Genomic DNA, 27,050 nt, shown 5'->3' with positions numbered 1-27,050 from the left:
TCTGTTGGTTGGAGATCACCCAACAGTGACGACACACCTGGTTCATGTAAAACCACGGCCACCTACGGGCTTGCACTCACGCCCTTACAGCGTGCATCGTCGGTCGCAGAACCGGGGGAGTTAGCACTTCGGGGATGTGGTAGCTCCTTCTCTCGTATGCAGCACTGTCACGGGGAGAGTGTCTCTTTTTTCCTCTCATTGACGTCCTCTTTAATTTTTCCGTGCCTTATAAGTACAAAATAAAGGAGTGTACCCCGCTGTATGTGACTGTCAGCCGCCGTGCCTCTGAGGCGAACCGGCGGAGGGAGGTGAGTGCACATGAGTTTCATTTTTATCTGTATCACAACAGCTACTTTTCTGTACTGACTTTATTAGCCTATGTATGTTTACATAACTTTGCTTTTTCTGTCTTGATACTTATTTTTGATGAAAAGCATACGTAGTGTATCAGTAACGATTAATTTTGAAATTGCAAATTAAGCTACCATGTACTTCTGGCTAACAAGGCTGTATCTGCTGTTGCCGTTAAATACAGTTAATTAACGGTTACGAGTTAGCCGTTATTAACTTAAACTCTCGGGAACCAAGCTTAACAAACCCACTAACTTTACTGTCAGTACGACTCTATAATCCTTATGTTATTTTACTTGCATTTTTATATATCTTGATAACTTTATGGGACCTTGTCTTCCACGACAGTAGCTATATTGACGTTACTTTTATTGAAACATCGTTATCTGTAACGTTACTGTGGAGCAGCTACAGTTTTCATGTGGTAGATATTTCAAACGGTTAGAAGGAAAACTAAAATATTTCGCCTTGGTCCAGCCCTTCACTACAGAGAGTCACACCTGTCCTGTCAATCAAATCTCCACAGTTCGATTTAACTGTATATCCACGTCGTTATGCGCGGTAAACTTTTCATTTGTGAGTTTTAAGTAGAGGAGAATAGACTAAGGTGTGTGTGTATATATATATATATATATATGTGTGTGTGTGTGTGTGTGTATGAGAGGCCTGATCTATAAATAGAGCCAGCAATGGAGGCTCAGTTTACTTGATGACAAAACAAAGGCAGTGTACTTTGAAAATGTTATAAAGCCTGTATAGCAGATGAGGATCTTCTCTCATCGTAACACGATTCCTGGACTATAATGAATTCTGTACTTGTCAGTGCACGTTGACAAAGTGCACCGTCTTAACTAAATATTGATGTAAAGGTGACTCTCCATTAACTTTATTTGTTTAGTGTTCACAGGTACTTCGCCCTGTCTCGTTCACTCTAAGCTCACCACCTGTTGTTAGAAAAACAGACCACCAGCTAACACAGGCTGCACTCCATAATGGCGACAGTATTATTTTATATTCAGTTTGATTTGATCGCAGTAATTTAGCAGTTACCTAATTCTGTGTTTAAATCAGTAATCTAATTATGTGCAATTAAGTTTAGCTATAAGCCTGTAAACGTTAAAAAAAAAGAAAAAGTAGTAATTATAATAGGGCCGAACAATTATATTATATTATAATATTAATCTAAATCGTAATATCCAAATTGCAGGAGACGTAGTTTTTTCATTTTTTTTTTTCATTTTTTTTTTCCTTTTTTTTTTTTTTTTTTTTTTTTTTTTGTATTTTTTTGATAAAGGTAAAATGTGTCACAACATGCCATGAATGAAGCATTGTGGTGCTACAGAGATGCTCTGGTGTACAAATCCTATTTTCCAGACATAAAGGATTAGGCTTTTTTGGTACATGACCCAACAAGAATCACATCATCATCATCATCATCATCATCAACTCAGATCCTCCTTCAGCCCTACTAATTTCTCAGTGACACAATTGTCTGTTTAAATCGGTAATATAATTATGTGCAGCAGCTGTCTGAATGAGCTGGTGTGGTAAAAGGCTACCATTGGATAGATACCACTGGATCAGGAGAACTTTGGGAAATGATAAAGACATGATTCATTTACTACAAGTCTCAGCAGGATAAAAGTAATTTTCCATTTCTACAGAATCTGATCGATGTTCTTGACTATTAATTTTGATCAAATGATGACATCCAGCAGAATAATTTCAGGATACAATGTTGAGGGACTTGGTGGCTCAGAATGTCACAGAGGTTAATTCAACAGCACAATAGTGAAATGTCCTTCACTAAACTTTACTTTCATCTTTATTCGACATATGTCAAGTATGAGCTTGTAAATATGTGTATTAAATTCTAAGCAACACAGAAAGCAGCTTGTTTAATTAGTTCCCTCAACACACACAGTCCGTCTAACCTGTCACTGTCTGAGCCCTCTGAAACATTCATTAACTATTTGCTGAATTATTTACTATTGTGTTGACTAAGTTACATACCAGTATAATGGATGTGTGTGTGTGTGTGTGTGTGTGTGTGTGTGTGTGTGTGTGTGTGTGTGCGTGTGCGTGTGCATGTGCGTGCATGTGGCTGGGTTTCTGATAGGAGATGCGACGTTATTCAAGGAAGAAGAATGTTGTTTTGGCAGTGCTCCTTCTTGTCACGGGATTGTACTTCATTAGCCAGTCAGACTTGCTCATCGCTGTAAGTATTCATCGACCCATTACATGCTTGCAGAAAACAAAGTGTATACCCCACTTCAAACAAACTTGAAAGTGCAGTTTTTTCAAGAAGGCCTTGAAGGCAAAGCAATATTCAGAACAAAACATTTTCATGCACATGCACTACAGTAAATATGTTTGTTTGTTTTGTAGGGTCTGACAAGGTCACATGAACAGATTCCAAATGACTTATATTGGCAAGCAGAGAGGCTGGTCAGTAAGGAGTCCTGGGTTGAACAGGGAAATTACCTGCCTCTCAATGTGTCCTATCAGCTGCTTGCTGGAGCACCATCGACTGAACAGAGTAAGTGACACGCTTTGTCTTTTTTTGCTATAGCAAGGTGAAAACTGAATTAATGTGATGATTATTTTTGTGCAAAAGTTATTTCCAAGCTGTTGTCTTGTCACAGGATCACAGTGGTTACACGGGAAAATATGGAACATAATGTCTGTGCACCACCCTTAAAATTTGCATATTTGTACATGAGAGCAGTATGGCTGTGAACATAGCAGAGTAATATACATTTTAGGTTATATTTCTGTGAATAAATGCTACAACTCAAGACCCAAGCCTCTCCCCAGTGCTTCTCAACTACAGTCTTGGTGATGAGCCAAGAATTAACAACACTGTCAGTTCAAAGGAAAAATCTTAATATATCTTCAGCCATTAAGGTGAGAGGTAGCGATGCAAGATGCAGGAGAGAGACTTTCAGCTCAGCAAAGACACGCAGTACAAAATCATAAGATGGTACAGGTCCTGAATTTAAGACGGATTAGCTACTGTTACTGTCATGAAGAAGATGTGGTGTGATGGTGAGAGGTGGGTGGGTGTGTATGTGTGTAGAATGAGGGAGTTTTTGGGAAGTGAGAACATTTTGGCCAGTTCTCACAGAGGGCCGTTTGACAGTTGAGACTTGGTTTTCAGGTTAGAATCTACATTGATCCTTGTTCTTTGTCCTGGTTTTAGGTATGCCATCCTGCTTGTCAATCCACATATTTGAGCATGTGACAAGAGGATATGTGACTCTGTAGTCTGACTCCATAACTTGACTATCAAGGAGCACCTGATAGCATTTTCAGATAGGTTAAAACGTAGCAGACCATTCACTTATTGATGTTTCCCACTCTCAAGCTTCTGAGCAGGAAATGACAATAAACCCACAACTTTCCTAAGACTGCTGCTCTGTTGCTGATGATGACCTCTGACCTCACTGTGGAGTGGGACATAAAAAAAGGGGATTTCAAATGGCAAGACAAAAACAAAAAAACAAATCTTAATTTAGTGGTGATAACCATGCTATGTAATTGTCTTAACTTCATCCAGGGGGCTAGTCAGTTTTGTACATTACATTTTTATGCCTCCGCACCAGCGACAGCTGGCGAATCTGTCTGTCCCATTCTCGTGGACGCAGTATCTCAGTAACCCCTTTCTGGGAATTTCTTCAAATTTGGCACAAATGTCCACTTGGACTCCAGGGTGAACTGATTAGATTTTGGTGGTCAAAGGTCAAGGTCACAGTGACCCCACAGAACAACGTTTTGGCCTCCTTCATGCAATATCTCAAGACCACCCTGAGGGAATTTCATTACATCTGGCATTCACTTGGACTCAATGATGAACTGATTAGAATTTGGTGGACCTCACAAAACACATTTTCAGCCATAACTCACAAATTCACACTAATTGTGACACAATTTAACTCAAATGTGTCTGTAAGGATAAAGTGAAATGACATTTTATATCCAAATGGTCAAAGGTTGACTTCACTGTGACATAATGTTCTGCCAAAATACCTCTGGCTATTATTCAGTGCTGTAACTCAGGAAAGGGACTTTGTGACCATATTTCCTGCAATTTGGCTGGTTGGAGGTGGGATAAAACCAAGAGGTGGTAATTCTAGTTGTCCATGTTAACTGAACTGACTGGGCGCCCCTGTAGCTCAGGGATTAAAGAGCCATCCGTGAATCATAACATGTTTTTCACTAGTTGTTAGCTGGTGATCTTAAAGACAGTAAGCTTTGTTTGTATGCTTTGTTGCTTGCTGAGATGAGGCACTTGAGGAATTTTGTTGGTTTGTTGTTTGGTGGGTTGATTAGCATGCTAGCAGTGATGGCAACATGCTACTTGTTTGTTGGTGGTGGTTGTTGTTGTTATGTTAGATGTTTTTATTTCAAGGAATGTAAACAGCCATTCAGCCTTTTAGAGGAACAGGAGCTAGATGTCACAGATTTTTAAGTTCATCCATCCCAAACAACAAAGAGCATAATTAGTGCTGCACAACAAATGCCTAGAGTTGGTATTGTTTAAACCTTATAACGGTACAGATGTAGATTGGTGGTTATAAAAGATGCATTTTTTTCTCACTCTTCACGTTTCTGTCCGGACATTTTTCAGAGTATTTATCTGTTGGATTATCATCGATAAAGAGGAAGAAGGGCAGCTATCTAATTCCCACCTTGCAGTCCCTCTTCTCCCAGTCATCACCTGAGGAACGCTCCTCCATGGTGGTGGTAGTGCTGCTAGCAGATTTCGATGTCAGCTGGAGAGTCACTACAGTGAGGGAGATCAAAACTGCCTTTGCCTCAGAGCTGGAACAAGGCCAGCTGGTGGTCCTCCATGTTCCTCAGGATTTGTACCCTCCTCTTACAGGTGCAGTGCATGTGTGATCCTACTAGTGTACAAATATATTCCCGTCATGTCATGACTGTTTGTTGATACTGTGATACTGATGATGTCTTTATGATACTCCTGCAGGTCTAAAGAGGAACTATAATGATGCTCCAGAAAGGGTATCATTCCGCTCCAAACAGAACTTGGATTACTCTTTCCTAATCCACTACTCTGCCAGCCTTGGCCAGTACTACCTCCAGCTAGAGGATGACGTCTCCTCTGCCAAAAACTTTCTTACTTCCATCAAGAGGCATGTTGAGGAGCAAGAGGCGAAGAAGACCACTTGGGCAATGCTGGAATTTTCAGCCCTCGGCTATATTGGGAAACTCTACAGGTCAGCCCACCTTCCTCTCCTGGCCCGCTTCCTCTTCATCTTCTACCAGGAAATGCCCTGTGACTGGTTGATGTCTCACTTTCGAGAGCTGCTGACTCAGAAAACGCCAATCCTCTTTAAACCCTCGCTGTTCCAGCACATGGGCACTTTCTCCTCATTCCAAGGGACATACAACAAGCTAAAGGACAAGGACTTTGAGGAGGGATTCTACACCAATCCTGCAGCTGAAGTTTACTCTGATATGTCCACCTACCAGAAACACTTCCCCAAATTGGCATGGGATGCTGGGGAGGGATTCTTCTGGGGACGCTCCCCAGAGAAGGGAAATTACCTGACAGTGGTGTTCACCGACCCCACAGTGGTGAAGGGGATATTTATAGAGACGGGGTCGGGGGGTAAAGACCTCCTGGAGTCAGCTCAGGTGGAGACAGGCCATGATGTAGTTACCCTCAAGAGAGGGGAGAAGAGTTGTAAAGAGTTCCAGTCAGTGGGGACGTTTGAGAATGGGAGGTTTGAAATGCAGGAGATGGACAAAAAGTATAGCTCTGCCTCTTCCTGTCTCAGGATACAAGTCACAGGTGGGCAGAAGGATTGGCTGATCATTAAGAAAATCAGGATTACAACAAAACTGAGTACACCTCCACGCCAAGCATAGGTGTGAATTTTTCTTCCTGCCAGATTAATAATTTGTTTATCTGCCACACCTTGTATGCAGACTGATCATTTGACTTTTGTGCCTTGTTAAACAGTTTCACTGATGAAACAATTCAGTGCTTAATAAAACTGTAAAGCTACTGTCAGTATGAAGAAAATATTTGACCAAGCTCTGTGATCTGTCTCTTCAACATAATGAAGAGATATGCAATGATATGTTATTATCTGCAATAAAAAACAGTAGTTCCATGTGTTTATACATTTTATGCATTTAAGTAAATACATGACTCAGATTGACACATGCACACTAGAGGTGGCCTTTGTGTTGTCCATTGTTTCTAAATGCTGAGGTGTGAAGGAGGGAATAACTCACTGAAATTCATGTGGTTTTATAATGGTGAGTCATGGGAACAGGGACATTTTGTGTTGCAGGCGAGTGTGCTATGTGTGTTTGTCATGGCTGACAGGGTTAGGCTGTAACACAATGTCCCTTATCAGAACACACAAAGTTTACCTAGAATTTGAGAGTACACTTAATCAAACCACTGACTGACACAAATACGCGCTTTCCACAGAGGACAAAACAATAATTTAATCTTTGTGATGTTTAACGTCATTGCAACTCATATTGTTGCTCTGGTCAGCTCACAGAACAATACGACAACTGATAAAATACTAACCACAGCAGAGGTAGAACCCACAGAGAAAGAGGAGGGAGGAACTGGTTGTATATAGGCATTGTCAAAGTGGTTTTGGGGCTTGGGGGACTTTTACAGTAATCATTATGAGTAATCAGTGGTTGGCTAAATTAAGTATTTTATTGTGGTCGTATTTGCTACCAAAAAGTGCCAGCTAGCATAGCATTAGCACCAGCAAATGCCAGTTAAACAATAACCAAGTAGGTTTAACATTGCCTCTTTTATGCTTTGTTAGCTGTACTATTAGATATTTTCACTTTATAAATGTGATATTTAAGTATAATATGATAAATATTCCAAGGTAAAATTAATCATTTTGTTAGTTAATATTATGTAAATTTAAATTGTGCTGTCATTTACTTTTTGGAAATGTTTGAGTTTAATTTTGAAAATGAATTTTATTTTGATTGATTTTGAAAAATGAATGTTGTGAACCAAATTATGTTAAAAATTAAAGGGTCTAGTTTCTGGTCCTTAATTATTGTAACATTATTTCAATATATCAAAATCAACTAAATTTCTATTCTTGGCACCCTTTTGGTTCAGTGTCAGTAGCACACTGAGCTTGACAATGTTGATTCAATCTTTATTTACTATCTGCATTAAAAAATATTTTAAGACATCTTTTCCCCTAATGACCATATATTGACTTTTCATGATTCACGTTTTCGAAATAATTTTAATCAGCCATGCTAAAGTAAGTCAAAACTAGTACAGTTAAAATGCATTTACTTTTGATGGCATTGTTTTCATCCACTACAGAAATGAGTTCACTGGTCTTCCTGTGCGTTTCTGTGTCTCTGCATGGAGGATGATGCTGCTGCTTTCTCTGACACACTGCTCACTGGTCTCCCTTTGTCGGTTTCAGGGCTGCTGCTGTTTCCCCCTGCAGCAGCTTGGCTCAAAGCTGGTTTCTCTTCAGCCGCAGAGCATTGGCCCGATGGTCTGTCTTTCCCAGTAGCCTGAGTAGCTTGTTTGTCCTCAGCAGACTGAGTGACGGATCCAACCACAGCTGCCTGCAAGTCCTGGTTTTGGCTGGCAGTTCCCTCACCTCCAGTGACGGGGCTGTTCTGAGATGCTGGTCGGGCCACAGCTGTGGATGGGGCAGCACAGTCCTGATGTATGTCCCCACTGGTCTGAAAGATGTGGGAACAGAGATTGGGCAGAATTTGATGATGAGATGATTGAGCATACTAGTTTGATCACTTTGACTTATTTCAACCAAATGACCTTTTAAAAAACGATATACATTTGTGAGACTGATTTAGACCTTAAGTTGGTTAATTCTATAGTCTCCAACTTTGTCTTCAGGATAGTAGCATTAGTAGAATATATAACCAGCATGATACAGTAACTTAAATAGAAAGCAGTAGCACTGTGGAGAGGCAGATATGCACCACAGATACTTTGCATACTATTTCATGCAGAGCAATCAGAGAGAGCTTTTATTCTAAGTAATCTCCTGAGGCAACACAGAGAACTTAGCTAATTTATCTACCCCAACTTCAGATCATATATTCAGGTGGTCCATCTCATCTCATCCATTAGAACAAAGCTCCACATTATGGCGGACTGGGTTTCAGCTCAGGTGACCCAACCTCTGAGGGGCCTGCCATCTTAAGGCACCACTGACTTTTTGTTTTTTCAAAATCAAGCCTGTAAACCTCTTTGTTCAGGAAAGCATTGTCCTGACGTGTGTCAGGAATTGCTTAACATCTTGCCCCTCCCTTGCCCACAGCTACTCTGTTGGATAACATTTGTTTGATTTCTCTTTTTCTCTCTCTAAAAAATTCAAATGACATTTTTATAAATATATTACTTTTAATATTAGTTGCTGATGTAAGTAACCAGAGCAATTTGTTTAATCTCTGCTGTAACATGCTGTATTTGTCCTGAAGCTAGTAACCTTACTCTGTCTTTGAGTAGAGATTATTGGAGTCTTTGCTCTGTGGGGTGTTGATCACTGCCAAGGTTTACCTCAAAGGTCACATCTGCCAAGCTTCACCTTGAAACTGGAAAAACTTGAAAGGAAAATCTAGGTCTGCCTGATCATTACACAGTACAGTTACTATAATGACCTCAAAAACAATACAGATACAGTCGGGGCTTTTTAAATAGATCTTATTAAAAGATGAAGCAAGGCCAAAAAAGGTTGGAGGAGTTCATGGAGAAACATTCTGAACATGTTTCTGTCAGCAGACTGTAGCCTAACCTGCTTGCCAACATCCTGCAGCCTTTCTGAGTTTTTTCTGCAGCTGTGTGGCTGAGATAATCCAGTGCACTGTGGGTCAACGCCCCAGGACTTCAGCCTGTTGAGACCCTCCACTGAGCGGCCTGTAGGGTTGATGCGGTGGACTGGGATACGAGCCGGTAGATCCCAGGTCCCCTTAAAGTCTGGCCATGCACTGCCACTCTGTATCATCAGAGCCACACAAGAGGGAGTGGAGTCATAGATTTACAAGGACAGAAAGACCATTTTTAATAAAGAGAGAAGGCGAAGTTTGATATGCTCTCACCTTAGCCACTCCTGGGAGCAGATGTCCTCTATCGTTGGCAATGAATGTGGTGTGACCCTCCTGTGCATTGGGTCTCTGCATGCACACACATAAACACATGGAGCAATACACACACACACACACACACACACACACACACACACACACACACACACCCACACACACACACACACACACACACACACACAGTGAGTTTAACTCATGTCACTTGTCAAATTGTCAGATGACAATGCTATTATGGAAGCCTATAACCTTAACCTGCTATGCCTACACTGCACAATACTCAAATGCAATAAGCGAAACAGCACCGTCTATTACATTACACTTACATGTAATGAAAATGCAGGGTAAGGGGGTAAAGGTCTAGGCCTCCATACTGCTCTTGAAACTACCAAGCAATGTGAAATAAAACTGTAATACAACGTGACAGGACTGCTGCTGTCTCTACCTCTTTGAAGCGCTTAGTCTCACACCAGTTCTGTAGCCTCTGCGACCTGAAGGCGCTGTCATACTGAGGATGGACAATAGAAACTAAGTTATGACAGAATGTATGAGCAAAACATCAAAATATTGAATGATTCCCATTGTTATTAGTCAGGGAGCAGACATATATCGCACCTGATTTGCTGAGTAACTGGACGACATGTCTGCATCTGCCTGCAGCCTCCGCATCTGTTTTTGTTGACTCGTTGCATAGCAACACAATCAAACTGACTGTCCTAGGCAGAAATGGCAACACTGAGTAACGACTCGTGGGGAATAGAACACACTGCACAGTGGGAATAACAGTTAAATAGACCTGAAGACTGGTGAATGAGTTTGTTGACTTTGTTTGTAGATAATGTTCAAATTGCAAGTTGAATGTGTCTTTTTATCAATCCTGTGTCTTGCTGCTGTCCTCCAAGACTTTTACTTTGGAAGATGTAACCGGAAGTTTTTGGGGGTAGATCAATTTGATAGGCACCGACTTTGCTGAGGAAAGTATATCGTGTTTAGATATCGAGTTTAAGATGTCTTTCATTTTTTCTTACACGTTGCTTCCATTTAAACCGGCTTTTGCATAACAGAACCTCAATGAGCCTCTGTTCTTGAAACGTATTCACGAACGACATTTATTTTGAAGTCATTGACCGGAAAACCAATTATTTTCCTTCCGGTTATTCACGTCCCTCGCAGCTGTGGATGTCAGGGTTGCCAGGTGCGCGGGTTTCCCGTGGAATTGAGCTACTTTTGAAGTGCTGCCACGGGTTAATTTTTTTTTGTCCGCTAGTTTTGTAGACCTATTTTGCATCAAAATTACATGAATATCTATATCTATCTATGAATAACAATCCAAAATTCAAATGTAGCAATTTGTTTACACCGAAATCCTAGCAAACTGACTCAAAGTCAGCACGTTACACAGAAACACGCCACCTACAACTCTGCAAGTTACTGTTGAAAGATACTTGCTTTAATTGATGGTACACTAAACATTTATGATGATACTTTGTAGGTATTACAATACAACTGGTAATGACGGTAATGATCGGGGAATTTACAAGCCGTGTATGTGGTTTGGCAGAGGCATATCTTGAGTTGTGGTATTGTGTAGGTTTTGTCACAAATCTGGCAACCCTGATGGATACATGCTAGCAACAAAATGGACTGGCGGTAGTTAGGACGTCCAGTTAACATAACCATTCCTCTATCTTTGTGTTCTGTTTGTTTTCAAAAGTACTTTGTACTTAGTCCCAGTTAAACTCTCCTGCAGTCAGTCTTATCACTCAGTAGTTGCCTTCGTGGCGAGTATCGTAGCCAGTCTCTTTGTACTCGACAACGTTTGATTCTCCCGCTGATGGTCCGTTAGCCATGGAGGGTTCATCCTCTCGTCTATCTACCCACGATGGACCCCTGTGGCAGGCGGGCAGGAGAGACTCCGGCGGGGATGCAGAGTCTGACTCTGCCCGGGACGTGAAAACACACTTTCGCGTCTGTCGCTTCATCATGGAAACAGGTAACTCACAGGAGGCTGTGCGTCAACAGTTCATCTCATCAGGAGGAGACATGGTGATCTTGGGTAGCCCATTTCTGCTAGGAAAAGGGATATAAAGATTAAAAGTTAACCATGATGAAAAAAAATAATAATCGTGGTTAAATTCTACGGTTTTTAATTACAAAGAATTACAAAATAATTACAAGTCCAGAGTTTTACTTTTGACTTATGGCAAAACTATGAGTAACTGTTTAGTGCTAAGTTAAACTTTTGACTTTTTATATCAATCTTGACCTAACTGGTCAAATGGATCTAGTATCTTTTGACATATATTTGACTAATTAAGTGTATTTTTCTTTTTATTTATCATGTCTAATTTCTAAATCTTTTTTTTCATTTCCAAATGGGCTTCTAAAGTAGTGAAATATCTGGTGCGCTGCTAGAAATGTAGAAATAGTTTTCCTTTGTGTTGCATAAAGAAAATACAAATACAGTTACAAATACAAAATACAGTTTAATGTTTGATGACTTTTCCGAATCATTTACTTCTACTCTTATAGATTATTGTTAATTTCACCACACATCTGATCCACCAAGCAAGGGTGCCACCAGGGATTTTGGGCTCGACTAAATGATATCACATTGGGCCCCATGACAGGACACATCAACCCTGAAAACTGTGTGCAGACGTGCATGCAACACTCTGCACACAGTGGAATTCACTGCTTAATGAAAGACTGATTCCCTCCAAAAGAAATGTGCTACAGTCCATTTCTTACAGTGTAAATGTAATTTTAATGGTAAAATTCTTGATTGGAAACATTAATGAATAATTTAAAAACAAATATAACTTAAATACACATTAACCTATTCAATTAGAATAAATTAACATTTTTATCTATAAAATGATATTAACACACAAAGATCAGCAGCAAAGTTTTGTACTTACACACACCAACTAGCAAATAAGCAGCTGTTTTTGTTTCATATAGATCATTATGTGGAAAAATAATTAGTATTTAAATTCTTACCATTAAAAAGGACTTAACCATCTTATTTTTTTCACGATAGCAGAAAATTCCCATGGACACCCTGCATTTATGTCCATGACATGTGATCCAACACAGTGCTGCTCATCTTCCCTCAGTTTGGAGTAGGGCTGGTTCGTTGGGTGACTGAAATGAATAATGAAGTGAAATCGAATGTCATTTCAGAGTGATTATCAGGCCATAGTCACACTTACTAAATAAATAGGTCCACAGTATACGAATATGTTGAGTGTACTCTTAATTAAAGCATTGACTAGTGCTCCCTCCGTCTCAGGGGTGAAGCTGGGTATGCGCTCGGTGCCTGTGGCCACAGCGTGTGTGTTATACCACCGTTTCTTTGAACGTGTCAGCATGCGTGCGTATGAACCGTACTTGGTGGCCATGAGCTGTGTGTACCTAGCCGGCAAAGTGGAGGAGCAGCACATCAGGACCCGTGACATCATCAACGTAAGCCACAGGTAATATGCTTCGTTAAGAGTGGGTACTACCTGCAACACATACTGCTGTAAGAAAACAAGTGCAGGTTTAGTGTCATATGAGCAAATGTGTTTTAAAGTAAGTAAATGCTTGGTATAATTCTGCCAGAGTGTAGTGACTATGTTAGTTTATGTATTTGATACATAACACATGACAAGTAATATAACATATCTGTCATCCAATGTGTCTATAATGGTTCATTTACCTCATAATAAGTCAAAGTTAAATGCTGTTCACTTTAACTGAAGTGGTTCAGCTTTATGAACAGAGAGTTTTACTGCAGGATATTTTGAAAAGAGCAAAACTTTTCTTTTTTTTTTTGCTCATCACTGTTTGTTTGTCGTGTTACGTCTTCTTAGAGCGGTCACCTCGAATGCTCTCCGCCTCCTCCTCCCTCACGCTCTCTGTCTCTCCTTCCGTTCCTCCCTCGCAGGTATTTCAACAGTGGCAGCGCCCCTCTAGAATGTGACAAGGAGTTCTGGGACCTGAGGGACAGCGTGGTGCAGTGTGAGCTCCTCATCCTCCGACAGGTCAACTTCCACGTCTCCTTTGAACACCCTCACAAGGTATGGTGTGTTTGTGCACATGTGCGTATCCCTGTCCCCCCTGTTTAGAGTTGAGCCTCCTTGTCTGCCTCTGTTACTGCTGATGTTGTCATGGTTGTCCCTGTGTGTTTGTGTACAGCTGCTGTAAAATCGATTGAAGAGGTTTTTTCAGATATTAGCTGAAAATTCTGTATCATGATCTTTTAGCTTTTCTCATTTCTTTGTTTTATTTCATCCTTGCATTCATTGATCCAGAAACTGTAAGTCTCTAGTGCAGGTGACTTTTACTCACCTGTGATTGGCTGATCGCCATTGTGCACATTATTAACTTTCTGCTTAAACTAAGACAAAGAGATAGAATCACTCAGATATAGACTGAATACAGTATTACAGCATTTTCTCTGTCTCTCTTTCTTCAGTATTTACTTCACTACCTGTTGTCTGTGAAGTCGCTGGTGAACCGCCACGCCTGGTCCCGAACCCCTGTGGCTGAGACTTCCTGGGCATTGCTTAGAGACTGTTACCATGGAGCCATGTGTATCCGCCACAAACCTCAACACATTGCCATTGCGACGCTGTACCTGGCTTTGAACAGCTACGGAGTGGAGCTTCCTGTCGGGGAGAGAGAGTGGTGGCAGGTGTGTTTTTGTGTTCATGTTTACAGACTGAAGAGTCAAAAATGTGTGAGTGCATGTCAACAATCAAGAAGAAGCAGCTGTGACTTTATTAATTGGACAATAAAACGTTATGTAAAGTTAAAAGTTTGGCAAATGCGTTAGCAAACAGACACAGGCTAATATTAGCATTTAGCTTGAATCATGTCTGTGGCTCCTGATTAACATAAAACATAACAATATAATATTATTACAGCGTCTCTCTTTACATAACATTACATGATCTGCAACACTCACTACTCGCCAACGTACAGTCAGAACAAATAGAAACAAGCAGAAGCTAAAACAGAAAGCCATTTTTCACCACAAGGACTAGATACTATACTGTCAAAAAATGTAAATGATCAAAGCAATTTTATATATTTTTTTTTGTACAGTAACTAGTTAACAGTACAAAGACTAGAATAAGTGCCAGTTAATGTGCAGAGGCTGAAACTACAGTGGCCCTGAGAGCTCAACGCACAGCAATGCAAGAAAGCACAGGCAAATTCAGAAAACATCTTCATCAACACACATGCTGCAAATACTTACAACACAATGGAAGTGTTTGCAGGGGACACTAAAAAGTGATGAAGCTGGCTGCGTTGCACTTGCACACATGTTCAATTCTTTTAACTTCAAAAGTCACAAACCATTGAACAAAAAGTGCATCGCATCACTTTTTAATGTCCCCTGGAAACACTTCCAGTGTCTTCTGTGCTTGCAGTGTGTATGTGTATCTGGTTGTGTTGTGAGTATTTGCAGCACATGTTTTGTCAAATTCATGAAGAATTTGTTTGTGTTGTGTCTATTTGTATGTGTTCTCTTAAGCCGCAGTGCGTTTAGAGCCAGAGCTCTCAGGACCACCGTATGAAAAGCATTAAACCTGTGCAGTAAAGAGCAGGAAGTGACAGCAGTTAAAGTGTGGCACTGAAAGCAACTGAAATGTCAGTTGAATTGTAAACAATTTAAAGCAATTAAACATTCAGGGAAAGCTGAAGCACCACAGATAGTAACAGAGTGAGCTAAAAATAGTTGAATTGCTAAAATCTCAGTAGAAATAGTTGAACTACTTTGAACTACAGGCTGCGGCAATCCACCTGATATAATTTCATCTTCCAGCTAAACAGAGACGCTAAACAGGTTATAGCCTCAAATAGAGGAAATGATGAGCAGTGTGTTTCTATAAGTGAATGTTAAAAAGTGTGCTGGTTGGCCAGTTGTTGCTTCCTTGCTTCTCTCATTCTCAAGGGAAGAGAAGTCCAGGCCACAACAACTGAGTAGCATCACTTACTCACTAACAACAGTTAGTATTCAGGTGCTTGGCTACAGCTCAGGCTGGTCCAACGAGAAGAAGAAGTTGCTGCTAAAAATGTTTTAAATTTACGTAAAGGCATCATCAGCTCAGTGTGACTCTGGAGATGCATCTCCACAAACTGTTTGTCTGCTGAATCAGTCCACAGCTTCGTATCCTTCCTTTCAAACGGTTAAATAACAAGTAAACATTGTCGGTGCAGAAGTCGTGGCTCCCTCTGATTTACATTTTAGCTTGTTTTCTCTGAAAGTTGCTTGAAAAATATTGTTGCCAGTTAGCTTTTCTTTTTTTTTTTTTTTTTTTGGTAGAATTTTTGAAACACTTGTGTGTTTTAAATCAGCTGCAGGCCCCATCTTTATTTCTTTAAAGGAACTCAATTCTTATTGAAACAAGATGTTGGGGTGGGACAGTGACCAGTCATTTTGAAGGAGGTCCAGAGGATCAGATGGCTTTGTGTAATGTGCCATGTGTTGCTCATATTGATGAACAAACAGATTTAACGCCTGACTCTGCTCTTCTGCTCAGCTCTACGCAGATTGTTGGTGTCTCTGAGCTTATTGTGTTGCTTGTACGGTCGGCGACTTTGCTGTTTTGAGTCACTCTCACTGCTGTCGTCAGTGTGGTTTTCATCAGTCGCAGCAAGCAGCAGCAAAAACCTCTGATAAACCCACTGTCCACAACCTGCTCAGCAGCAAACAGCAGACAGAGTTAGAGAGCAGCTGCTAAGCATAGTGGAGCATTTAGCAGCTGAAGATCAGGGACTTTCCTCTGTAGCAGAGATAAACAGAGTGAATACTGGACTTAGATTCTCAAGGACTCCAAACTGTGTGTCAGCAACTGTGTGCTAACAAGTTAGCATGTCAACTTAAAAAGTGATGACAGAGAGAGACTAAATGAAACTATAACCTACAGGTTCTGTTCCAGAAGTAAGAAAACATCATACAAATTTCCATTAACAACACTAATAGTTAGTTAGTTAGTTAGTTAGTTAGTTAGTTAGTTAGGTAGTTAGGTAGTTAGGTAGTTAGGTAGTTAGTTAGTTAGTTTATTGTCCCCAAGGGGAAATTCATTTCCACAGATCTGTACAGAGAAAGCCAACACGTGCACATTCCACATCATCACACAACAGTAAAACTTAACTCATCATCTCATATGTTGAGACAGTGCCCTCAGTGGTTAGCTTTATTTTGGGCTTTTACTAAGTCAGGCCCTGTTGCACCTCAGGGTTCTGTGCCTCCGTCAGGAGGGCAGCGCAGTGAAGTGGTAGTTGAGTGGGTGAGTGGTGTCTTGTGATATTGCATTTGCATTTTCAATGTCAGAGCGGAGCCTCTCTCAACAGTATGTTGTATGGTGTGACTAGATCTACAGAACTGGAAAAACTACTTCATATTAGAGTAAGTACTCGTGCCACCACATTAATGGGAGTTGTAGTTTCTTTTGTAGTGCTCACAAAGGAATCATTGGTTACCTTTGTTAAAGATCACAAAGGTTTCAGTTTCTAATAACAGCTGCTGTGGTGGAGGGTGTTCGGAGCACGCTTCTTTTTTTTCCGGATGATATTGAATGAGATATGAGTTATAAAAGTTGGTTGAACAGAGGCTAACAAGAATGTAACATTACGACTCCGGCTCACTTGCTGTGCTAATATCTTTTTTCTGTTTTCCCCCAAGTGGCCAAAAAAATCAGTTAATGCAGGTTTTAAAATTCTCAAAGGCCTTTTTCTTTATGCCCATCTGATGCAGAGTGTGTCATTGTTGGAGTCACATTCAGTGGAATCTAAAGCATCTACATTATTCAAATTGGTCCATGAGGGAACTGTTACAGTCTGATGGACACAGACAGCAGTTGTAGCTTTGCACAGATGTTCCCTGGTTTTTAGGGTCATGCCAGCAGCAGCCAAAACCAAAGTGACATCCTTGCCCGACCGTCCAGCTGCAGCCAGTCTTCAAAGCAGACGTGCCTCTTGTAAGCGTTAAGTATTAATTGAAGGGTGGTGGCAATTATAGTTTCCCATTGTCAACCAGTTTTATAAATTAGGTCTCTTTTGTTAGAGCTTTGATTTTATAAGTTACTACGTCCAAATGCAAATGGAAAAAAGTCTGGATTTGTTCTGGTTTTCTGCTTCTGTTCTCAGGGCAATAAAATCTAGGTCATTTGTAATGGTGTGTGGACCTTTGATGTCCACTGTTTATTGAGGCCAGGTGTGTAGCTGAAGTCTGTGTGTGTGTGTGTGTGTGTGTGTGTGTGTGTGTGTGTGTGTGTAGGTGCTGTGTGAGGACGTGACCAAAGCAGACATCGATGCTGTGATTTCAGACCTTCTTCAGCTCTACGACATGGAGGCCAAGTGTATCTAAAGGACTCGCCTACAGACCTGCACTGAGGAGACACATGGGAGCTGATCTGTCTGTGTGTGTTTACTTGACTTTGTTTAATCGTAGCATGAATGTGTGTGTCTGTATGTGTGTTGTTCTCTGCATGTAATGGTTCAGGTGAGTTTGTGTATATGTGTGTGTGTGTGTGAGAGACAGAGACAGAGAGAGAGAGAGAGAGAGAGAAGAGCACGTTGTATTGCCCCAGTTAGTCTGTGAGCTGTGACAAAAACACACCTGCACTACCGACTCCTGCCACCATGGGGAGACATTTCTTGCTTTGTGCTCTCTGATCCCTCAGCCCTGCAGAATACTGATGTGCTGTGGACTAAATCATCAGTACCAGGCTTTTCAAAAACACCTCAGCCCTCAGCACCAGCAACACCGTCACACTCCACACCTAACATGTTTTAACTACAAATGCCTCTTTATGGATTTGAGCTCAAGTTCATCATCCATTGTTATAAATGATTCACCAATAACTCCAACAAAGCACTGCAAATTCAGGGGAATAGTGACATTAGTTTGATATCTATTATTAAATGATATTTTCTTTACACATCCGTTCATTCAGATAAAGCTAGACAATAATAAAAATGTAGCTGAGGTGAAGTTTTGAATGTCTGAGCATCCAGAGAACCTCACTGCATAAATCTACATATTAACAAGGACAATTAGATTTTCTCTACTAATAATACATGTCCTCAATTTTTAAGATACACATTGTAACTCATGTTGACATTGCATATTATTGTATAAAAGTAGCTATATTTAAAATATGAATGAATTAATTGACTTAACCTCTTCATCATAAGTGATATATATCAAGCTGATTATAGTGGAATATTGCAGTGCTGCCATTTCCATAGATCTTTTAGTTAAAACACAGTTGGTAATTTTTGGCAGATTTAAAATATGTGGGGACGTGATTTGCTGTATGATTTAGGCGAATGTTTCTGCTGTTAAAATTACAGATAATGTGTCAATGTGTGTTGTTCAAAATTCAAATCAAGAAGCTTTATTTGTCCTCATGGGGCAATTTAAAGGCCATTAGAAGTAGACATTAAAACACAAAACAGACAACCACTGCAAGGCAAACTACACATGAAGAAAGACAAAAAGAAAAACAATGACATGAATAAAACATCAGTGCAAAAAACAAAACAAAAAAACAATAACACTGCAAAACAAAACCTGTAATATTATAATGATGATTGTAGTATCACAACTTGGCAGACCCTGTCCTGCCTTGTTGATATTCCATGTTTTTTTTTGTATGTGTTACTGTCCATGAAGTGACTAAAACCAACAATGAATTGACAGTATTACAAGTATTGTCTGTGTATCAAAGGCAGTTGTATCGTATTCCTCTGAGCCATAGAGCGTTGTTTTCTAAAAACCATTAAAAATACATCAGTGAGCCTCACTGTTGCTTTGTGTGAAGTGTTCCTTCATCACCACGAACACACACACTGTAGTTTATTTTGACTCAGTGCTACACACACCGTCCTGCTGCCCCAATTACTCACTACAGCACCAAATGTGGATTAATCCGCCGCTGAAAATAGTCACTAATCTATGCACTATTTCCTCCTGTTTGACTTATGTTTGTTAAAAAAAAGAAGAAAGAAGTAGAATTACTGCCTTGCGGTTGAGTAATGGTCAGAAGTGTTTTTGCAGACCATTATGATGTCACAGTGAAGTTGACCTTTGACCTTTTGGATATGTGTCATAACTTCGTCATTTTGTCCTATTAGACATCTTGGCCTTGGCCATCAGTGGCCTTGACCTTTGACTGACAAATTTTAATCAGTTCATCCTTGAGTCCAAGTGAATGTTTGTGCCAAATTTAAAGAAATTCCCTCAAGCTGTTACTGAGATAGTGCATTCACAAGAATGTGATGGAGGGACAGACGGCCCTGACACGATGTGATAGTTCATGTCCTGATATTTCTTTTTTTTTAGAAAAAGCGTTTGACTATGATCTACTGTGATGTCCTAAATTACATTTACTTGGTATATTTAGTATTGTATATAAGATGGTTTATTCTGTTTGCACCAAATATACATTGCAACTGCTGTGTAGAAAACCCCACTAAAACCCTCAGCCAATGCTGTACATATATATATATATATATATATATATATCAAAATGAACATCTGCAATAACATGAAAACTCAAGGACTTTGAAAAGATGTGGGCATCTTTTATAGACTTCCTGATAAATAATAGCACAGAGAATCCTTCAATAGAAGAGCTTTTTGTTCTGAAGTACAAGCTACATAGATTTTTTTTAAATGAATTCATTTAGCATATTTGTATGTATGTACAGTGGAGTTTAAAAGTCTAACGTCACTTGGTATATGTTTTTTCTCTTCTCTTTCACTCAGTGTTTGTTATGTCCAACAAAGATACAAAACCAAATAAATACACTGAGCAATAATGTAAATGCAACACTTGTTTACTCCCATATTTCATGAGTTGAAATAACAGATCTAAGATTTTAGACACACACACACACACACACACACACACAGGGGGTTTTATTTTTCTTAAATTTTCCTCACAAATGTGTTTAAACCCATGCTCATGAGCACTTCTCCTTTGTCAAGATAATCTATCTTCCTGACAGGTGTGGCAAATCAAGATGCTGATTACACAGCATCGTTACTGCACAGGTGTGTCTTGGGCTGTTCACGGTTTTATCACACAATTCCACAGATGTTTTGTTTTGATAAAAGCCATTTATTAGGCACTGAACAACGGGTCCCACATGGGGGGGGGGGCAGTATCAAGTGTGATCATTTGCCTCATGCAGTGCAACACATCTCCTTTGCACAGAGTGTTGATCAGGTTGTTGATTGTTGGCCCACTCCTGTTCAATGGCTCTCAAGTTGCTGAAGTGGATGATGCTGTTGTGCATGCAGATCCAGAGCTTTCCAAATGCGCTCAGTGAACAGCTCTGGTGGACATTCAGCACGCCAAATGCACACAACCTCAAAATGTGCAACATCTGTGGAATTGTTTTGTGTGATAAAACCGCACGTTTTTGAGTGGTCTTTTACTGTGACGAGAACAAGACCCACCTGTGCAATAATCATGCTGTGTGCTCAGCATCTTGATCAGCCACACCTGTCAGGTGGGTGGATGATCCTGGCAGAGGAGAAGTAATCACTGACACGGATTTAAACACATTGGTGAAAACAATTTAAGAGAAATGAACCCTCGCTGTGTGTGCAGAAAAAATATGAGATCTTTTATCTAAACTCATGAAAAATGGGAGTAAAAAATAAAAGTGTTGCGTTTATATTTTTCTTCAGTATACAATGGTTAAAAACACTGTTGGTTGTGCTCTTTTATTGAGATTTATTTACAATAAGAAAAACAGAGAACATCTTCAGCCTTATCCTTTCAGACTGAGCTTCACTTGTGGACAAATTCATAATTAGCCCGTCTGTGAATACACCAGAGTGAAACAGTGTGGCAGCCCAGGGCTGAAAGCCCAGGTAGCCCGGAGGTAGCCCCGGCTCAGTGACGTGATTGGCCTGAGTGGAGTGTTGGGGTGATGTGAGGACACATCATCCTGATTGTTTTGATTTTTTTATTCTAACAGTGAGAATGTTTTAGGGGAATGTAAAGAAACATAGTTGTGACAGTGGCAGCCGTATGAGTCGTGAAGACTCAGCCTTCACTGCTGTTTATCATCAGAACATGTGTGACTTGTCGCGTCTGTGAATACTGTCTTTACTGTACAAAGCTTCTCAGACCTGGTATTTTTTAGAAGAGGAGTGTTTTGGTTTATTTACTTCTATATTTTTTGCAATTATCTTGTAAAATCAGGTCTGCCTGTCTAAAGTGTGTGTGTGTGTGTGTGTGTGTGTGTGTCCAGGATAAAGGAGTCACATGATCAACGCTGACACATCTGAGTCTCTCTTTCTGTCTTTTCCTCTCTCCTTGTGCGTTCTGCCTCTCTTCACAGGACATGAGACATTGCGTGCATCCTAATAGCATCACATGTTGTACAATATTCTTCCTGACACATTCTCTCCCTTCTCATCTGTCACTCTCCTCCAACTCGTCCAACGTTTTTTTTTCCCTCCCTCTTGTAGCTGCTGGGGAAAAATCTGGCTGTCTCTTCATATGCTCCATCCCTGTCATCTTCTCTCCACCTTTTTTCTCTGCCCTCCATCCTCCCTGTCTCCCTCTCTCACCCTCTCCCTAATTCCTCATCCTCCTTCCACCTCTTTCCTCTCTCCTCCTCCTCCTCTGTGTCTCCCTTTCTCTCCTCCTTCCTCTGTCTCCCTAATGTTATATTAATAATGGAGAGGGTGCGTGTTCAGCCAGACTCCATGAATTAACCATCAGATGGGAAGGAGTACTGAGGGAAGGAGTTGGAGGAGTAGGGAAAAAAAGAGTGACATGGATGGATGAGAGGTGGAGGGATTAAGGAGAGGGGAATGTAAGGGGTAGAGGGAGGGATGAGGAGGAGAAAAAAGGAGGTAAAGGGGGAAAATGGCAAGTGAGAGAGGAGCTTATCTTTGTATCACACTTCAGCGCTCTCCAGCCTGTTGTGATCGCCTCTCCTCTGCACTTCGGGCTTCTGATCTGCTTACACATCACTTCAGCCTTCACTGTGGGCTTGAGGGGAAGTCAGAAGGTCACACACACACACACACGACCAGCTGTGCGTGTACGTCTCAGTGTACATGTGTGTTTGCATCGAAATGACAGTTTGGGATGTTAATGTTGTGTTAGGCCCTGCAGTCCAGGAGCTGAGTGCCCTTGAACTGATAAAAGCTCTGTAGCCATCAGCCTCAGACCTATTAGACATCAACCCAGCGCTCCTAAACACTCTAACTGCCTAATGCATAGACAATAGATTTAAGAGAGCAAGTGTGTGTGTGTGTGTGAGTGTGCATCGAAGGGTGGAGCAAAAAGAGCAGTCTGCATCAAACCATCAGTCAAAACTCTATCAAGACCTCTCTGGATGCAACCTTTCTGACCAGTAACATTAATGCAAAGCAACAGAGATTGACAGGTGGAGCTGACGTTGGAAGTTTTAAAGCCCCTGAAAACTTGGTTTCAGATTTCAAGTATTTCGAGTAAGGTCCCATGTTGTATAAAGTTAGATTGTTATTAATGTGAAAGTATCAAAGCATTCAATCCACAGAGGAACACACGGGGCCCATATTCGGAAACTGACTCTTAAAATAAGCTGTCAGGATTTCTGTAACCTTGTGATGTCACAACAAAGCAGTATCCGCCCTCAGCCACACACCACGCCCAGCCCACCTGGACCCACCATCCAATTTTGCAGGATTTGGTTGGTGACTGTTTTGTTGTGACATCACAAAGTTACAGATGTCCTGGCGGCTCGTTTAAAGTCTCAGTTTCTGAATACAGGCTGTGTGCGTTTCTCTGTGGACTGAGGCTTTGATACTTTCACAGTATTGATACAGAACCTAGAACTGCTTTATAATCAAAAAAGACATGGAAATATCACTTTAGACAATATGGGGCCTGTAAAGGATCAAAGTGATCAAAGTTCATCTTGAGGAACCTGAATGTCTATTTCAAATGTAATGACAATCCATCACATAGTTGAGAAATTTCACCCAAAACCATAGATTTCAACCTCATGGAGGCACTAGAGGAAAAGTCACCAAAGTCCATATAATTCACCCTCCTGAGATCATCAGTGTCTTTACCAAACTTCATGACCATCCATCCGTTAGTTGTGGAGATACGGTATTTGAACATCAAAGAGCCGTGCTGCTAGCCTGTTTAAAAACTCACTACAAAGTAAGTTTACAGGGAGTAAGTGTTGGCTAACTCAAAACAGTTTAACCAAAACAGGTTAAAACATTTGAATCTTACCACACCCAGCAGTGATGTCATGGTGCACTGACAAACTCTGGATCACATTGCATTACATGATATCACTGCAGCAAGGTGAGGAAAAACAAGACTTCCAGCAGCTGTAAAGTCACTCTTTAACATGAAAGCTGTTGTAGAGGAGTCTGGTACAGTAACATGACAGACTCATTGTACCAAAATCAACTTTTGCCATCTTTACATCACCCAGCATTTCTCTCCACCCTCAACACTGCAGTGATGGCTGCTCGAGTGAGTTCAATAGTGATGTAATTAGGGTGTTGGTAGCAGGACTGGCACCGTGAGCAAAGTTTCACTCTTCACTTCTTCAGAGAGAACATTCAATACAGTGAAATCCACCAACCTTTCAGGTCTTTTAGGTTGTTGTGGAGTGACTGTATCGCAGCTGAGATGGAAATAACACAGTGGCCGTGCTGATGTCTAAATTAAGCATGTAGTTTATCTACATTAAATCTTCCATGTCCTACACACCATTACCTGGAAAACAACCCCGTCACCTCAGGGGAAAACACTCAGTGCAGCTATGTAGTTAAATATTTGATAGGCTACATATACAGTATGTGATATTGAAGGATGCAAATAAACAAAATAGATATCTACTATCTACAACATGTGACTGAATCTAATGAACATTCTTCAGGTCAACTAAACAAACATGATAATAATGTAAGCTCAGATCTTTAAAGTTTCTTATAATTAATAAAAAAAAACACCTCATTGAAATTTCTCCACTGTATCTATTTTTAAATGCATTGCATTGTTGTGTAAAATAGCTTCATACAGAAGATTTAGTCCTTCAACAAGGCCTTTTTCTTTGCTAGTTGGAGTTATATTGGTGACAATGTCAGATCTGAGACGTATGTATATTGGCCTTGATCTGGTGGCATTGTTCATCATCTTTGAATAGACTGATGATCCTAAGAAACTAATCTCTAGTTTCTGGTGGAGATCATGGATTATTTACAGAGCAGAAGGCAACACAAGGTGTGGTTATTATGTCCAGTTACATGAGGTCTTATCCCACTTTAAGCCATGCTAGCAGCATGAAAGTTGCTACAGACATTTATTGTTCCCAGACGATGTATCCTACTGGTGTTGGTGATCCCCTGGTTTTCCTACTAGCACCACAACACTGTAAGGGTGACATTTTTGGCTTTTAGTGTAATATCTCAACAACTACTTGATGGATTGTCAGACATTTTTTGATCTCCTGACATTTCATCTTGTGCCATCATCACATCTTTCATTTGTCCATATGACCAGATAATGACTCAAACTAATGGCCTCAGCTGTTCTTTGTGTTACAGTTCTTTGAGGGTTGGGGGTTTCTACTGGATTCAGATCTGGAGACTTGGAGGTCACTGAAGTTCACTGAACTCACTGTTGTGTTCATGAAACCAGCTGGAGACGACTTTTGTTTCGTGACATGGAGCATTATCATGATGGAAGTAGCCATTAGAAGATGGTTAACTGTGGCCATGAAGTCATGCACATGGTCAGCAACAATACTCGGATGTGGCATTCAATCAATGATTGATTGGTATTAAGAACGACTTGGCCACTAATTGGGCAAAACTCCTTTTCTAAGAAGATTTCACGTATTTACAGACTGGGTGTTTGAAAGGAGAGAGGACGTTTCTGTGTTTATTCCTGGAAATAATAAAACAGATTAATGCTCATCTACAAAGAAGGTATGTCTAATTTTTTTGCGGGTGCCTCTGGGAGATGGTGTGGAACAGTTAAAGATAAGAGGAGGGAACGATAAAATCAGCAACAAAGCTTTTCATCAAGATGTGTGTGTCTGAGTGTGTGTGTGTGTGTGTATGTGCGCGGCTGCATTGGCAGACAAGTCTGTGGTCCATCTCCCTGCAGTGTAGAGGATATCTATTAATAAGTTCATCTGATTCATCTATAAATATATTTCTCCTCTTTCTCCTTACACTGGCTCGCTGCATAACAAGCTTTGACAGTAGCCAGTTGGGTATAGCCATGTGTGTGGATGGCGGGATGTGGGCGTGGAGGGCTGGTGTGTATATATGTGTGTGTTGGCAGAAGTGGGGTGGGGGGGGTGGGGGGGCTGCGTTGGACGTAGGAGTCTTTGTTCTTCGGCACTAGGGTGTGCTAGCTTTTAGCACAGCGGACAGCGCCTCAGGCCTCTGTTTTGTTTGATTGCACAGAGCAGAGGAGGAAGGTTCTGCTGCTTCTAACCACATCAGTCGACACTGGGTTTATTTCCCCCCAGTCCCAGGAGCTGTGGACCAGCCAAGTGCTTCCCACAGGGTGGGGGGGGACCCCATCCTCCAATGCTCTTCCAGAGGGCTCCGCTGCGTCCCAAGGTATAGGCTAGTAAATGCTGTGTTTTTTGCGCGTGAGTACAGCAAGTTTTTCCACATACAGACGACGTGCCCCAGACGACCATCCCCAGAACCACACACTGAATGTTTAAAACAGCAAATGGAAAAGTTTCAGATACATGTTGAATCACAAGAAGGGCCCCTCTTCACATTTCAGATGTCTATGAACCAAACAGACATACATACTGTACCCTCTAACTCTCTCTCAAACTTTTTCACATCAAGGACCCCTAAACTGACACAAATTAGACCATGGACCCTCATCTGATAAGATTTTTCCTTTATTAGTTTTATTACAGAATGTGTTTGAAACCCATGACCAAAACAGTCACACATTCTCTCATTGTGTTGCTTATGGATGAAATTATAGTGAAAATAAATGATTCCCTTTTTGTCTGGAGACCCCCAGACCCCACTTTGAGAACCACGGCTCTAAACTTTGGTTTCATTTAAATAAGTGTCTGAGCTCCAAGGAGGTCAAATTATCCAAGATCACAGAGTCTAAACAAATTAAAACAAATTAATGTAGCAGTTTTTTCCCCATTAATCATCTCATGACCCCTCAGATTTATGTTGTGACCCTTTGGAGGGGACCTGACCCACAGGCTGGGAACCACTGGACTAAGCTTTATAAAGTAATTAACCTGCAGCTTACACACTGATGTGTCAGTATTAACAACACAACCATGTAATATATAATATATCAGTTACAGGGGCCATTATTCTGCAGAGTCAGTAATTTAACTTTTCTGTACTTTTGCTTAAGTATGGATTTTGAATGAGGGACTTTTACTTGTTCTGCGTTTTGACATTGAAGTAAAGGTTCTGAGTTCTTCCATCACGTCTATCAGGATGACTCATTTTAATCAGTCTTCCTTGTACAGTCTTTTGCTGTAGGCTACAGTATGCAGTCGTTTCAAGACTTTTCCGATGCATTTTTTTTCTTTCATTTTATATG

The 27,050-nt window shown here is 40.7% G+C and overlaps 3 protein-coding genes across 5 annotated transcripts; 2 read left to right on the top strand and 1 right to left on the bottom strand.

Moving 5' to 3' along the window:
• Positions 1 to 90: 90 nt before the first annotated feature.
• Positions 91 to 7,565, top strand: LOC111237016 (alpha-1,3-mannosyl-glycoprotein 4-beta-N-acetylglucosaminyltransferase C-like). 2 transcript variants are annotated; one of them, XM_022765954.1, is made up of 5 exons: positions 91 to 308; positions 2,474 to 2,569; positions 2,740 to 2,890; positions 4,982 to 5,236; positions 5,342 to 7,565. In XM_022765954.1, exons 2-5 carry the CDS (start codon positions 2,474 to 2,476, stop codon positions 6,244 to 6,246), a joined length of 1,407 nt encoding a protein of 468 aa, XP_022621675.1. In that variant the 5' UTR covers positions 91 to 308; the 3' UTR covers positions 6,247 to 7,565. The 2 variants fall into 2 exon arrangements, with proteins under 2 accessions (XP_022621675.1, XP_022621674.1); XM_022765953.1 differs by having other exon boundaries at positions 2,471 to 2,569.
• A 17-nt stretch (positions 7,566 to 7,582) lies between these two features.
• On the bottom strand, positions 7,583 to 10,148 carry cfap126 (cilia and flagella associated protein 126). Of its 2 annotated transcripts, XM_022765955.1 has the most exons (5): positions 10,078 to 10,148; positions 9,908 to 9,970; positions 9,460 to 9,534; positions 9,156 to 9,356; positions 7,602 to 8,079 (listed from the first exon to the last, which is right to left on the bottom strand). In XM_022765955.1, the coding sequence occupies exons 1-5, from the start codon at positions 10,129 to 10,131 to the stop codon at positions 7,714 to 7,716; spliced, it is 759 nt and encodes a 252-aa protein (XP_022621676.1). In that variant the 5' UTR covers positions 10,132 to 10,148; the 3' UTR covers positions 7,602 to 7,713. The 2 variants fall into 2 exon arrangements, with proteins under 2 accessions (XP_022621677.1, XP_022621676.1); XM_022765956.1 differs by lacking the exon at positions 9,156 to 9,356 and having other exon boundaries at positions 7,583 to 8,079.
• Positions 10,149 to 11,082: 934 nt separating this feature from the next.
• Positions 11,083 to 19,176, top strand: ccnq (cyclin Q). Its single transcript, XM_022765938.1, has 5 exons — positions 11,083 to 11,455; positions 12,758 to 12,941; positions 13,394 to 13,526; positions 13,925 to 14,143; positions 17,738 to 19,176. Exons 1-5 carry the CDS (start codon positions 11,311 to 11,313, stop codon positions 17,825 to 17,827), a joined length of 771 nt encoding a protein of 256 aa, XP_022621659.1. The 5' UTR covers positions 11,083 to 11,310; the 3' UTR covers positions 17,828 to 19,176.
• Positions 19,177 to 27,050: the final 7,874 nt, after the last annotated feature.

The sequence above is a fragment of the Seriola dumerili genome, unplaced genomic scaffold, assembly GCF_002260705.1.
Source record: "Seriola dumerili isolate Sdu_G_001 unplaced genomic scaffold, Sdu_1.0 BDQW01000800.1, whole genome shotgun sequence".
Lineage (NCBI taxonomy): Eukaryota > Metazoa > Chordata > Actinopteri > Carangiformes > Carangidae > Seriola > Seriola dumerili.
This window is presented reverse-complemented; position numbering and strand designations above follow the sequence as displayed.

Coding starts and splice junctions, on each gene's coding strand:
- LOC111237016 (XM_022765954.1), top strand. CDS start 2,474: ATGCGACGTTATTCAAGGAAGAAGAATGTTGTTTTGGCAGTGCTCCTT. Junction 2,570..2,739: donor AGTCAGACTTGCTCATCGCT/GTAAGTATTCAT, acceptor TTTGTTTTGTAG/GGTCTGACAAGGTCACATGA. Junction 5,237..5,341: donor TTTGTACCCTCCTCTTACAG/GTGCAGTGCATG, acceptor ATACTCCTGCAG/GTCTAAAGAGGAACTATAAT.
- cfap126 (XM_022765955.1), bottom strand. CDS start 10,131: ATGCGGAGGCTGCAGGCAGATGCAGACATGTCGTCCAGTTACTCAGCA. Junction 9,535..9,907: donor AGACTAAGCGCTTCAAAGAG/GTAGAGACAGCA, acceptor GTGTGCATGCAG/AGACCCAATGCACAGGAGGG. Junction 8,080..9,155: donor TGCAGGATGTTGGCAAGCAG/GTTAGGCTACAG, acceptor CACATCTTTCAG/ACCAGTGGGGACATACATCA.
- ccnq (XM_022765938.1), top strand. CDS start 11,311: ATGGAGGGTTCATCCTCTCGTCTATCTACCCACGATGGACCCCTGTGG. Junction 11,456..12,757: donor TCGCTTCATCATGGAAACAG/GTAACTCACAGG, acceptor CCTCCGTCTCAG/GGGTGAAGCTGGGTATGCGC. Junction 13,527..13,924: donor CCTTTGAACACCCTCACAAG/GTATGGTGTGTT, acceptor CTCTTTCTTCAG/TATTTACTTCACTACCTGTT.